Source organism: Mobula hypostoma, chromosome 6, assembly GCF_963921235.1.
Source record: "Mobula hypostoma chromosome 6, sMobHyp1.1, whole genome shotgun sequence".
NCBI lineage: Eukaryota > Metazoa > Chordata > Chondrichthyes > Myliobatiformes > Myliobatidae > Mobula > Mobula hypostoma.
The window spans coordinates 134,171,990-134,187,365 of NC_086102.1; the positions used below are offsets into that span (position 1 = coordinate 134,171,990).

The following is a 15,376-nucleotide window of genomic DNA, read 5'->3' on the forward strand; positions in this document are numbered from 1 at the left end:
CACCCACATCGTAAGTGAAAATATATATAACTTTACTATTTTACACTCTGCTCCAAAGTACACAAGGAATCAATGTATACACTTGAATAATGTAACATCTTCTATAATCAAAATAATTAACAAGCATGTGTCTGTAGAAGAGGCAAATAAACATTATGGATTAACTATTTATAAGTTTAGGTTCAGTACATAAGTTAATTTTAAAAAATTCTCCCTTTATACGTCCTTTTGCCACGAACTGCTTTAGAATATTTGGTTAGGTCGTCATTGTTGCAGTCGATTATGTATTGGTCCATCTGTTGATTGCATTAAAGTATTTTTAACAATGCTGCCCATCAAGCAGAAATTATGACATCATTCAGAATTTTCAACCCCTTGATATTTTATCTCTTGTACTTTTTCTATGAAAGAAATTATGGGACTTTTGTATAAGGTTTTCCCACTGCACTAGTTAAGTGCACATCAACTTGAAAACTGAGTTTACAACGCCTACCACATGATACACCAGACATCATTGCATTGAAAACTACTTTTTGATACAGTGAAATGGGTATTTTAACATTAGCAAAGCCACTGACTTAAGTAAGATGGACAAGCATTTGGCTGGGTTATATAAAATAAAATGGCAAGTATGATACTGGTTGAATCAAATGCTAACTCCAGTACCAAACAAGTAAAAAAATTGCTTTGGTAGATATAAAAAGATGAAAGACATGAAGGAAACTTTGTTATGTTGCCAAGTCCAGCTTTCACAAGCATTTATTAAACACTGTTTTTCCATTTTGAATTTCACCTAGCCTTGCCTTTTGGTTAATTAAATTTTTCTTCAAATCAATTTAAGATTTCCAATTGATCTCCTTACAGAAGTTGTATTGCAATCACCTCCCAACTTTTTCTTTTCGTAATGATCAAACAGCTAACATTTAACATCAAACCATAACAACATTTCTTTCAATTTCTCTTAAATTTTGTCCTTACATGGTGGTGCACTACACACTTACAAATAAAAATATTTAGACATCTAAATTAAAAGGTAATTATTTTCTAATACCTCTAAACTGAATGCATCTTACTTCTTTATTTATGACAGCATAGCCACAACAGTAAAAATGGAAAAATCTGAAGACTTAATGGCTTGATGTCATTTATTTTTTTAGCATTTTATTAATTGCTAATATAATTCCAACATTTATCCACAAATATTCTGTTTTAATTGCTGTTTACTAATAAATTAGGATTTCATCAGTTTTTGCTTTTCTTCTACAAGGTTTTGGTTCAGGAGTATAAACTGAATAAAAATATATTTGTTGGTGTATATCAGATTATATTTTTCTTTTTTCCTGACTCATTTGTTCATAACCTAAATGCTTTCTCTCAGTACCATTCAAGGGTTAAACCATGTTATAACCACCATCGAGCGTAAAGTACTTCTGATTCCTCAAACTTCAAAGTCCTTGCATTTGGCATTTCCAAGAGCTGGTTTGAATTAAGTTCAATTCTACACTCTACTTCCAAGTTCATGGTGAAACAGAGTGCCTTCTGGATTTCATTATGTCCAATTATCTTATCTTTTTTCATCTTAGGCTTGATCCCCAGCAAATGCAACGTGGCATTCTATGGGTCCAAATAACAAGGTGCTGCCTTGAAGGCATCTATTGTCTCAGGGGACCTGCATAATGCTGAATATATGACCTGCTGCAATTTCTTCCTAAGCTCATGCATGCTATAAATTCTACACTTCAAAGCTTTATTTCACTAGAATCGCCGAAACAACTAGGAGAAAAAAAATAGCTAAAATATGTTAACTTCCAATCTTCAAAATACATGGCGTCACCCTAGAAACTTGGCAACAGATTAAGTACCCTATCAGAATGCCTTTTAGTCTATAGAGTTGTAAAAGGCTAGAAAAGTTTTCTATTCTTACATCTGCACATTCTGCAAACTTATCTATAGGATTTCAAAGCAGATGTTTGCAAATAAAATTTATAGACTGAAGAAAAGAGAATTTTCTCAAAAATTCAGTTAATCAGACAAAATTAAAATTGTGCACTACGTAAGGTAAACAATCTCCAGTTACACTTACCTAGGTGATCTGTGTTCTCATTAACCCACTTATATTAAAATGAACATGCAGTTTTATTGCAGGGAAAGTAACCTGAAACCTACTGACAAGACTGATACAAAAGGCATCATAAAAGGCATCAGCACTTCAGGTAAATGTGTGAAGGTCAGTGGGAGCTGACACTTCTCATTGTTAGGTGTATATCTGAATATTGATGAGGAGAGGGCTTGGCTTGGAGGTTTTTTTCCTGCAACTTGAAAAGGCCGTAACATTCATTGCGAAAGGTTCTTTCACATAATTAATGGCTTTTTGGGCTAGTTATTGGAAGTTGTCTATGGAACTATATCTAACACTTTAAAGAAAACAATGAGAAAAGATAAATATTTTTAAACACAAGAGAAGACTGAACAGGAAAAGCACCGTCTTCAAGAACGTTCAAACTTTTATCTTCTTAAAAATCTACAAACTTTAACACATTGTAATTTTCATTGCAAGATAATTAAAATATCAAAACACTCCCAATAAACTCAAGTGCATATTAAATGTTGTTTCTCAAAACACTAGTAGAGGATGATCCCAATGCTCAAGACTGCAGCTCCTCACTTTCAGCTTGGAACATTCATCCACACATTTGCATTTGCATGTTAAGAAACATACAAATGCTCCTTTAAACAAACTGTACCCCAAACCAGTAATACCTTTTTTACTTGCCACAAGGTTTCTGTATCTCAATACCCACTTTAGTAGTACAGTTAAATATTACATTTCAAGACCTGCAAATTGACTGAATTATAACATTTCAATTACCATATGACATAGATGTATTTTTAGTTCACACTTGTATGTGTTTATACCTAGCATTAGATCCACAATACAAATCTAATTTATTTTATTAATCATTCTCTTTTAAATCCAGCAGTGGCAAATAGAAATGTACAGCTATTCCTTGGGTATTCCTTTGAAAGAGCGAGAGTACTTTGCAACTCAATAAAATTTCTGTGTTGTTATATCCATTATTATTTTACTGAAGCTATCTGAGGTACCTTTAGCATTATGGTCAGAGTTAAAGTGGTATATCAACAATACAGGTTAATTGACACTCTGGTTCACTTAGAATGGTCACTCTAAAGATTGAAGTCCTAAGAGGTTCAATCCACTGACATTCTGATTGTGCTTTGTAGTCAGTGAAATCCCAGCTTCACTGCAGTTTCTCAGCAGTTGCTCTTAGAAATATACCCACTGAACCTGTATAACTCAGCAGCATCATTTACTTGATGGACAGGAACAGTCCAAGTATGATAGTTTGGTTTCAAACACTTTTCATTTTTGTACTAACTGAGTCAATGAATATGTTTTAAATTATTTTAGTCCCTAATGCTTATAATTGGTTCATAATTTTATAAAAGTAATTTTTATTGTTTTAAAACAATTACATTTTTTATAAAATAATAAAATTAACTTTAAATAGTTTTTGCATACTTTTCAATGTTTGTGAGCACAAGAGACTTTCAGAACCAGTCTTTTTAAATTGTATTTCTCTGTAAGCCTGGGGGAATGACTTAGCTCGCTGTCCGAGCAGTTTTGAGACTGGGTTTACCAGTTGCTGAGGGAAAGCCCTATGTTTCACAGGACCTTGCTGATCATGAGGAGGCTCTAGGGAACCAGTGTCTTTGCAGGTGCTTATCCAGCCCAACTTGGCTTCTGGTATTCAACTGCTGTGAATAATTCAGAATTCGAATACAACTTTCTTCAACCAACAAAGTGCAAAGATAAAACTGGTAGACATCTCTGAATCCTCTGTAAAGGTATATCTGCTTTTGATCCGGGAAAGCAAAGATTAAACCCTAAAGGAACCATGAATGCGAAAATTGGAGATGGAAATTTAAGTAAGTCTATATCACTTTAGTATTGTTGTAACCAAAAGAAACTTTTATAAATCCACACTTAAAGTGGTGAACTATAGAGTTCTTAACCCTTTTTATTTGAGTATAAGAAATAAAAGGAACAGAATCAACTAAAGGTGACCCTTTAAATAGAATACACTGACAATGTTTAACGTTAATATTTTTAGGTCTTACCTAAATGCAGCCAAATATTCAGCATCACCCATTGGTGGATCCAAACCACCAGTCCAAGCCATATTAAGATTAAATCCCACACCTGCGCCAGTTCCAATCTGAAGGGCAAAATGAAAAAGACAAGTAGCATCTTAATCTGAAACACAAAATCTTGATTTTAAATTACATTATTAAACTTTCTTATGCTATGTAGTTCATAACTAATATTTTTGTTTACATAATCCGATGCAATAATTCGTTCACTAAAAAGCATATATACTTGATTTTAAAATAATAATAATAATAATAATAATAATACAATAAAAGACTCAAATACACATATTTTGCTTTAATAAACATCGCCTTTTTATAAAACTGGTTCTGTATTTGGGGAAATAAATTTGAATAATTTAAAAATACATCGTAACATGATGTATTTTTGCTGTTATTTCGTTATGAAGCATTTTAATTTCCTGATAACTATAAGCCAACATGAGTAACTTCTAGCAACACACAAAAAATGCTGGTGAACGCAGCAGGCCAGGCAGCATCTACAGGAAGAGGTACAGTCGACATTTCGGGCTGAGACCCTTCGACAGGACTAACTGAAAGAAGAGATAGTAAGAGATTTGAAAGTAACTTCTAGATTATATTGTCTGTCCACTCTTTAACATACAAGACGAGACATTCTTTGACCATAAACTGTTATCTAATTTACTTGCCTCATCTGGGGCCCCACTGCCTGGGAAGAAGTTGCCATCATCATAGCGATGCAGTGAAATGTACAACACATTGGGATCGTTGTAGAAAGCCTGCTGGGTGCCATTACCATGATGTACATCCTATTGCCAAATATCACATAGCAGATTGAATGGTTAAGAAGGTGAAGTAGAAGTTTAGACTGGTCTTTAACACAAGATCAGATTTTAGCTTATGAATGGTTTTATGCTGTTTCAACTTCATTTGTTTTTGATTATTTTAAAAGGAGTACAAATAAAAAGATACTTTAAAAGACAGTCCACATTTCTTATTTTCACTAATTGTTTACACTGTTGGTAGTTTTGTGCTGATGATTTTTTCCCCCATGTGTGTAATATGACTTTCTAAACAAATCATTCTTCCCTCTGTCTTAAGTTCATTCACTGGCAGCCTGGGTAAAAATGAGCAGATTCTACAAGTGGACAAATTAAAACAGCATCGGTTTGCAACTGTAAGTATAATTAATCAAATTCAAATTTTATTTCTCACAATAATTAACCCATTTCCTTTAAACAGTAAGATCAAATAAATCAATATACATTTTTACAGAAATATCATTTGATAGTTGTGCATCTTTCCACTCTCTTGCTCTTATCTATGACTGCTCTAACTTCTGTAACCAGGCGGCAAGTACCACCATAATTTGATTGGCTACCAAAGCACAGAGAAGAATTTAGGCCCTAACATTCAAACACTTTCATTCTTCTCTGTTATTTCCTTCTTTAGTGTTTTGCTTCCCTGAAGTGTTACACTGAATGACACAGACACGGGTTACAATTTATGCTTGAATTTTCCCACACTTAATTAGATTATCAACTACAACATATTCTAACTCAAACAAAAATATGCTATACAATGAATAGTGATTTATATATTAAAATCAATATCCTAAAGGTAGTTCATCACTGAGATGAAAAGTTGAACAAGACTGCACGTGTGAGATCCTAAAAACAAGTGTATGGTCCAACAGTAGGGCTGGGAAGCTGAATATTAAAAATATGCCCCTTAATTCAAGCCTCATTTTGGTGTATTTCACTCACCCAGTCCACTATAAGAATCTTACTGATGTTCAACCTCTGTTGTAGGAGTTTAGTAGCAATGGCCACGGAATTGAAGTAGCAGAATCCCCTAGAGGTACAAGAATTGGGGAAGAGGAGATAAAAAAGAGGGAAATAGTTAATAGTGCTGTTCCTAATTCTGATCATCTGCATTCCTACACTAATTTATCATCAGAGGAAAAAGCACAGTAAGGACAAATTTTCACTGTTTTTTGTTCTGAACCTCATATGTTGCCAATTACACACTAACTCCTCTAGGAAGGCAGGTGACTGTTTTATAAATACTAAGAGTTGTGTTTTACTTGAAGAGGGAAATAATTACTTACATTGGTGTACTCTCCTCGGCATGGTGACCAGGAGGCCTCACAATCGCAAATCCATTCTGCAAAACACCATGATTTGTATAACTTCATATATGGTGCAATTCACATTGATGCACAGTTTCAATAACTTCACTCAAATTGCCATTACAATTTCACAGCTTATCAATTAATTTATTTGAGAACAGATGCTGAAATTAAGGCAATGGACAGTTTAGCCGTAAATTTGACTTGGCACTTACAGCTTAAAGAATAGAAACAGTCAGATATCCTTTTCCAACTGTTATCCAGTAACTTCTGCTGAAAGCAGACAAGTGCTTACATTAGGCATGGATAACATTGGATTGGGCTGTCCATGCTAGCATGCCTTATGCTGTACAAACAGCCAGCCAACACAGAAATAAGACTTTTGGGCAACGTATGGAGAGTCCCTGACATTCAAGTTACCTGAAAATGTCAAAATATTCAAGAAATAATAGAAAAAGATAAAAAGTAAAACTTATTTATCAAACACTCTCAAATAACTTACTTTGCTGTCCACATATCTAAGAAGTACCAATGAGTTTATGTAAAGGAAAGTCTGAACTACCATTGTGTCTCAAAGGAGAACTTAATTTATTAATTTGTTTGTGAGATTATATTTAGAGGTAAAAGTTGACAGAAAAACCATTTGTACAAATATTACAGTATAAAATCTAGGCAAGGTATTTCAAAATCACTCAGATGCAGTTCTGCAGTAGTTTACCATCTGGAGTACGAATCTAAAGATCTGCAGTACTTGGAGTGCAAATCCAAATCTTAGCCATTTGAAAATGTGAATGTAATTAAAAATTAGTCTAAATGAAAGTGAATATAAATATTTCTTGGGAGCACATTGTTTTTTTTCCTGCAATGCTTAGGTAGTCCTCCTGGTTGGAAAAGAGCTTGGACAACTTTCTCTCTGGCAAATGAGACAACATATATTGTAAATTTAAAGTCTTTAGTGAGTAAAGAACTAGCGAGATGAGAAAAGTCATCTTTCATTTAGAAACATAGAAACATAGAAAATAGGTGCAGGAGTAGGCCATTCAGCCCTTCGAGCCTGCACCACCATTTATTATGATCATGGCTGATCATCCAACTCAGAACCCTGCACCGGCCTTCCCTACATACCCCCTGATCCCTGTAGCCACAAGGGCCATATCTAACTCCCTCTTAAATATAGCCAATGAACTGGCCTCAACTGTTTCCTGTGGCAGAGAATTCCACAGATTCACCACTCTCTGTGTGAAGAAGTTTTTCCTAATCTCAGTCCTAAAAGGCCTCCCCTTTATCCTCAAACTGTGACCCCTCGTTCTGGACTTCCCCAATTTATAGGACAATAAAATGATGGAAGCTGCAATTCATTTGCCTATTCAAAGGGTTAGCAAAGGCTTAACAATCTCTTCATTTGCTGTATGTTTCTCAAATGTTCCATCTGAAATGACACTTTCAAAGATATATAATAGACTGTAACTTATTTAGAAGGTCCTACAGACAAGAAAGTGTCATGTAAGTGCAAGCTAATACATGCATTTCTGTGAGCCAAGATGGAAACAGAATTGTGACAATTCCAGACTGAATATATAGAGTACTGCATCTTTTACAACCAGAGGATGTCCTAAAGTACTTCATGGTGAATTACATGCATTCTTAAATGTACTGGAGTGTCAGCCTGGATTACATGAACAGTTCTATGGTGCTGAGGTTTGAAATTGTACCTTGTGGATATAGAAGGAGAATGGTACTCTCTCTCAATTCAAGCTGGTGTAAACTTCCTAACATACTGCAAAACAAAGTAACTGAAACCAAATGTTTGACCACAAAAAGAATTTGTAAATTCTTTATGTTCAACTTCCCATTTGTAATGACAAAATGAATTTTTAGCAAACCTCACCTTTAATTCCTTAGTTGCAACTTTGAAAACGAGCTCAATCACAGAACCCACCGCTAAACGTGCAGCACTGGATGAATGGATTTCATTCCAAATTGTGTCACTGTCCACCTAAGTATCAAAAATAAGAATAAATACTCCTCCAGTAACTATATGACAAAGAGGCATACATAAAGTACTGGTTATTTTCCTTAAGAACGTATTTGTACAATGCTGCCTTTTATATACAGGCAATAAAACCAATGGATTATTGTAGTTAAAATGTCAAGGCACCACTATAGCATAAAATATTGTTTAAGGAATTTTGCGAGACTTAATCAAGTGGTACTGTAATAACAACTTTCTTGAGTGGACCTATGCAAGATGAAATTAATGGAATAGTAAATTTAGCAGGATAAATATGGCATTTAATTTTAAAGTGTAGCCATTTGCTTGAAACACCAAAGCATGATTGTTTTTATTAATGCAGAACATAATTAAGACAGCTTTGATTAGCTTACCACCTGATTTTGTTTCACCTCCCCTTACAATAACTACTAATGTTGGTAAAGCCATTCAATAATTCTAAAGTAGTAAGTCTTAAGCTAGAAACTAAATATAACTTTAATCAATATTGAAACAGAATTGAGAGTTGTGGATATGGAATTGCTTTAGCACACACACAAATCAAATACAGCATTCATTCCGCAGGGAGCTGGTGGTTAAATGACCATGGCTCCTCATGCACTTGTTCAAATCTACTTGGCACCTGTGAAGTACATACTTACACAAAAATGGGTTGATTGTTGATTTAAACTAACATGTACAATTTTCAATAGTATAGATTATTTCAATGAAATACAACACTGGACTGTTATTGAAAACTCCCGATTTTCCAAAATACCTCATTGTTCTTCAACCTAGGCTTCGACTTGTACCGTTTCTTTAAAACTGCCTGATTCACGTCCTGGTTCAAGCCCAAGTAAAGTAAAATCTTTCATCGGCAACTGTTTGGTATAATTTATACACAAGGCTCACTTTGTGTGTGCTTTATGTATGATGCATTCTGTGTTCTGCCTTTTATGGAACAAACTAACAGATGTAATATGGTTTATTTCCAATGTCAAATCAATTTTGTTCTAGTTTAAATTTAATAAACCCACAATCTGAGAAGATTACCAAGTTACAACAGCAAGCAAAATTTAATTTGGATGAATTAATCTAAGGGAGGTTAATTCTATAGTATCAAAACAAGGCACTTAAAAACACACCATTCTGTAGATGCTGGAAATCAAGGGCAACACACACAAATTGTTGTAAGAACTCAGCAGGTCAGGCAGCATCTATGGAAATAAATAAACACTTGACATTTCTGGCCAAGACTCTTCATCAGGACTGGAAAGGAAGGGGGTAGATACCAGAATAAGGTGGTGGGAGGAGGGGAAGGAGGACAAGCTAGAAGGTAATAGGTGAAACCAGACAGATGGGGGAAGAGTGGATAAAGGAAGAAGCTGTGAGGTGGTAGGTGGAAAAGGCAAAGAGCTGGAGAAGAAGGAATCTGATAGGAGAGGAGAATGGACCGAGGGAGAAAGGGAAGGTGGAAGGGCACCAGGGGAAGTGATAAGGCAGGTGAGGAGAAAAGGTAAAAGGCCAGAGTAGGGAATTGACAAAGAGGGAAGGGGAGCAGATAAAAATACTGGAAGTTGGAGAAATTGATATTCATGCCATCAGGGTGGAAGCTACCTAGATGGAATATGAGGTGATGGTCCTCCAACCTGAGAGTGAACTCGTCGTGGCAGAAGAGAAGACCATGGACCGATATGTGGGAACAGGAATGAGGATAGGAATGAAAATGGTTGGTCACAGTAAATTCTGCTTTTTGCAGATGGAATGTTTTTAATGTTGCAAAACATCACAAGGTGCTTCACAGGCAAGTTATTAAACAGATTTGACACTAAGCTGTTAAAGGAAGAGAGCCAACAAAAGGTTAATTACTTTTTAAAGAGTGTCAAAGAGGAGGAAGGAGGGTAATAGAGCCAAAAAGATTTAGGGAAGGAATTCTAAGACTTCAGGGGTGAGGAGCTGAAGCTGAGTCATCAATATTGTTTCTGCAAAAGATGGAATGTGCAAAAGTCCACAACTAGAGAAGAGATTCTGGAAGTTTGAAATATGAAGGAATGAAACAATGGGGGAATGATTTAAAGTGAAGCATGAACACTTAATGATGAGGTGATGTCAGACTAGGAGTCATAAGAATGATGGGAAGACATGGTGTAAGCTAGGATAAGAAGTGTTTTGGGTTGGCAGCAACATTGTGGAATTGGCAGCAGTGTCTGCAGATGGACACTGTTTGGGTAACTGATTCAAAAGCAGTTAAGTCCAAAGATGTGGTCAATACACATGGAACCTGTTTCATCTGATCAATTTGTGTTTGAATGTGGAATCTTGCTTCATTATTTCTTTTTCCAAATTCAGTGATTTAAATAGATTACATAAAGGATAGCACTTGGAACTTCCCTAGGTGGGTGAGGGAAGGCAATAGAATAAATGGTGGTTCGTCACTTCATTAAACTCCCTGGTTACTTTCTTCCAGTAGCTTCAAGACTAACACAAACACAGGCATGCAGAAAATACAAAATTAGAGGAAAAAAATCAAAGCAAGGAATCATTGCGAGTTAAAGGAAACAGAAAATCAGAAAATGATAACAGAACAACAAAGGAAGTGGGGACAGACAGAGGTGGGGGGGAGAGAGAGAAGTTCTATAACAAGCAGAGAAACTAGAATACCATTGGCTGTGCAGCTGAAAATATAATTAACCCATTTCAAATTTTACCTGGGGTCCACAGTTAACCGATTTTTTTCTAGGAAGTCAGTTATACCATCAAATAAACCAACTAAGTCTACACATAAATGTAGTTTGCTACGTTTCAATATTCCCACTCTTTCTTCTTGACCCTGTAGAACCTCCACTCCTCTGTTTTTATAATGATGATATTGAATGATGGGACAGGCTTGAGGGGAAAAGTGACTTACTTCTGCTCCTGATTTCTTGTATTTAAGAGTTATAAAGCACTGTAGCACAGAAATAGACATTTTGGCCCATCTAAAACAAGAGAAAATCTGAGCAACACACACAAAATGCTGGAGGAACTCAGCAGTCCAGGCAGCATCTAGGAAAAGGTAGCCTGAAACATTGACTGTACTCTTTTCCTAGAACTGCCTGGCCTGCTGGATTCCTCCAGCATTTTGTGTGTGCATTGGTTCATCTAGTCCACGCCAAACTATTATTCTGCATCTGCCCTCCATACCCCTCCCATCCATATACTTATCCAAACTTCTTTTATATGTTGAAATAGAACCTATATCCACCGCTTCCACTGGTAGCTCATTTCGCACTCTCACCACCCTCTGAGTGAAGAAGCTCCTCCTCATATTCCCCTAAAACATTGCACCTTTAAGCTTATGATCACCAAACCTCAGCGAAAAAAGCCTGCTTGCATGCACCCATTAATACTGCTCATAATTTTATACACCACTATCAAATCTCCCCTCATTCTTCAAGGCTTCAGGGAATAAAGTCCTATTTGCTTACTGTATGCCCATCAAATATTCATCCATAGTATAGCTGTACTGTAGTAAATTGAATTACCTTTGCCTGGCTGTAAAATAAAAATAATGAAAACAATGGTTTGCAATATAAAAGAAAATCAGTTTTTTTTATGTAGATACTAACGATTAAGTGAAACCACAATATATCTCTGCATGTGAGTAAACTAATCAACATGAAATGACATGTTGGACTCTTTCCATTCGTGCACATATGAAGATGCGTGTTGTTCAGGCTGTCTTTTTGACTCCCTTATTTCTCTTGTTTATTGAACAGACTGACAAAATAATGAACACTGGCTCTGGAATGCTCACAATGTGGTGACATGTTGACATTCTACCGCCACCATATACTCTGCCCTTTTGCAAACAACTCACAATTCAGAAAGAAAGAACTGCCTTCCTTACTTCCAAGTTGCTCCTCTTACAAAGCTGCCAGATGTGTCAAATAAACACTGCTTTTATGAAGATTGCATAAGAAATCGGAGCAGGGATGCCATCAGTCCCTTGAGCGTACTTCACCATTTAATAGGATCATGGCTGATCCTCAACGCTGTTCACTTTTATTAATGGCAGGAATCAAAAAGGTTTATAAGAAGTATTTAAAAAGTAATAATTTTATTGCAAGTTGGCAGCTTTCTTAACATATTCAATGAGACTCCAGACTGCTGCTGGGAGATACGTGCAAGACTTATATGTATGATTTAGTCAAAGCTACAGTTTAAAAAATCCAACAAATAGAATTAAAGCAGGGAGTACAAAAACCTGTTAAGAGTTTAGTTTTAAAACATTTAGCTTAAAATAACATCATTTCATTTACAATCAGAACATTAAAGCAAACCAGGGTTTGTGAAATCTCCCAGGGCAATAGAAACTACAGTTTATTTTTACTAAGCAGAACAACTTGCAAAGAAATGGCTAGTTTACTACAAAGATTTTATAAAAAGGTGAAGGACTTATTTATGTTAAGACACTATATTGCACTCCATATTGTCTCAGTATGTTTATCCTTCAGGCAGTTGAACTGTATCATCATAAGGTTCATTATATGATTTCCAAATCTGTGCTAGCCTTTCTCACGGAGGCAATGATATACAATTGTCTTCTGCAGATCTGGTTGAAAGAGGAAATCAGTGTTCCTACTCCCAATCGTAAATCAACAATTTATATGGATGCTGGTTATCTCAGGATTGGGTTAAACAAGTTTCCCACAACAGTCAAAATGACACTTAAAATTACCAATCGTGTGAAGGACCGTAAGTATCAAGAATGGTAGTGAACTGTACCTTATTTTGATCAATATTTTAGAAATTTATGAGTGTGAGGAAATTAGCAGGAAAGTAATGAAATTACTTTCTCCCATGGCTAAACATCACAGACTAGAGAAAACATGTGAAGATCTGTTTCAAAAGGGCAAAGTCCTCCCCGCCCCCACTCTATACCCTTGGAAAGGTACACAGATTTCACTGGACATTTTTTATTACATAGGGAAGCCAAAAGAGGGAATTATGATAAAGTCAGGACTTTTACAGAGTAAATCCATGTTCACCTGCTCTATTGCCTTACAACTACCTGTTTGAAGGTAAGATCATAGAACTTTTTTTTTAGGACATCATTCAATTTCCCTGAATAATATTGCACATATTGCAATTGTGGTTTAGCCAACATGCCTAGTTCAGCAAACCTTGAATTCCTCTTTATGGGGACATCTGTTCTCAATTATCTGCTGAGTAGAAGTCAAAGCAACAATTTATGTTGCTGCTGAGATGGAAAGAACAAACAAGACATTATTTACACATTATAAAAGGGGAAAAACGACTTACTCCAAGTCCGCCACAAGGAAGCATAACAAACATTGGGGTGATGGAACCTGTGGAATAATATTTAAAAACAGCACTTGGTTAGCAGTATCAAGATAAATCATAATGTTTGCAGCAATGTTGTAATCACAATTTGACAGCAAGTATTACAAATACAAATGAGCATCTGCAAGGTGTATTTCCTGTTAATGCTGTGTTAACCCCCTTACTGGCCTCTAGGGCCCATGCGAAAGCTTTTATTGCAGTAACAGTTCCTCAGAGTTGATTAGCTGGACTCAAATGTTTTGAGCTATTTTTGTTCGTTCAAAAATGTTTTGATTTTAATGACTGGAAACCAATTATTCATTGTTAGCACACCAAGTGCAAAGGTAGAAACTTAAGTAATGTGAAAAAAATGAAGTAACTGTGCAAATTAACAGATGTTCATGTACTGCAGGAGATTCTGGCTTTAAGAACAAGGAACAAAGTATTTTTTCTTGACTATGCACCACAACAGAGACAAACTACTTTATTGAAAAACTACAGTGCATGTTTCTATAATCTACACCCATAATGAAAGCAAATAGGAATGCTATGCCAGCAGCTGTATGGTCTTCAAGGCCCCCTGCCTCTCTTGTAAACTCCAATTATGGCAAAACCATGGTTTTGACCATATGCATGTTTAAAAGCTCTGTCTGTGCAACAAACCATCAGAAGAATGATCATAAAGATATAATTTAACCAAAATGAAAACAACAAACTACTTCTCTTCGAAATTAATTCAATCATCATAAAACATTATTTATATTGTCTTATTTCAGGATGCAGGCTTTCCAATGGAAGTAGGGAAGAAACAAGAAAAATATAATGAATTTAATAAAAAAGTACTATGTTCTAAATGCCACAGAAACATCCAACTTGCAAAATTTAGATTGTACATTTTTCAACTGTTACAAGCTACAAGCATTGCCTGCATAGCTTTTTTACAAAAATGAGAATGAACAAGCCTTCAAATGTGATGCAATAATTTGCTGTTAGTGCTCCCATTTCACTTGTTGACTACAATGGTCAGAATAACTATGTACAGAACTGCAGAAATGCATTTCTTTTTAAGCCTTTTAAAATATATCAATTTAACTGTATTTTTAACTGCACTGAATTTGTGCTATCAAATTCAATCCTATGGCCATTGCAAATGCAATGTTCTGTTACTGTTGATTTCTCCAGGTAACCCAAGTGGATACACCTCCTGTGCTTCTTGATGTGGATTTCCACCGAGCACCCATCTGGCTGATATATGCTGCTCCGCATTCACAGGGAATCCTGTAAATGCCAGCTGTCCTGAGTCCCAGGTCATCTCTGACCTGCACAAGCTGGCGATCTTCCAGAAACTGCTGTGGAAATATAGGGAAGACAGGCGGTAGCAGATGGGTTCCTCTCGTTGTTAGTCTCTGAGGAAATAACATGATTACGTATGACGTTCCTACAGAATGGTTACAAGGTGAAGTAAATCTATTGCACCCTTAAAAGGGCCAATGGAAAAAAACAGGAAACTTCAACAGGATTCCCTGTGAATGCAGAGCAATGTATATCGGCCAGACAGGATGCAAAGTAGAAACCCACATCAAGGAGCACGGGAGGTGTATCCATTTGGGTTATCCGGAGAAACTGGCTGTCACAGAACATTGCATTTGCAATGGCCATAGGATTGAATTTGATGGTACAAAAACAATGTGCCATGCCAATGACTTTTGGGACTGCCTGGTGAAGGAAGCCATTGAAATAAAGCTAGAGGAAAAGAATTTTAACAAAGAGAAAGGTGT

General features: G+C 35.9%; 1 protein-coding gene across 12 annotated transcripts in view; it reads right to left on the reverse strand.

Annotated features, from left to right (window-relative positions):
• Nucleotides 1–15,376, reverse strand: part of hdac4 (histone deacetylase 4) — a 494,468-nt gene that overhangs the window by 23,515 nt on the left and 455,577 nt on the right. For all 12 annotated transcript variants that reach the window (XM_063051788.1, XM_063051782.1, XM_063051780.1 and 9 more), the window contains 6 exons: nt 13,578–13,624; nt 8,172–8,279; nt 6,263–6,318; nt 5,919–6,006; nt 4,842–4,961; nt 4,141–4,238 (listed from right to left, as the gene is read on the reverse strand). In XM_063051788.1, the coding sequence (XP_062907858.1) occupies nt 4,141–4,238; nt 4,842–4,961; nt 5,919–6,006; nt 6,263–6,318; nt 8,172–8,279; nt 13,578–13,624 (517 nt within the window). The remainder of the gene's footprint in view (nt 1–4,140; nt 4,239–4,841; nt 4,962–5,918; nt 6,007–6,262; nt 6,319–8,171; nt 8,280–13,577; nt 13,625–15,376) is intronic.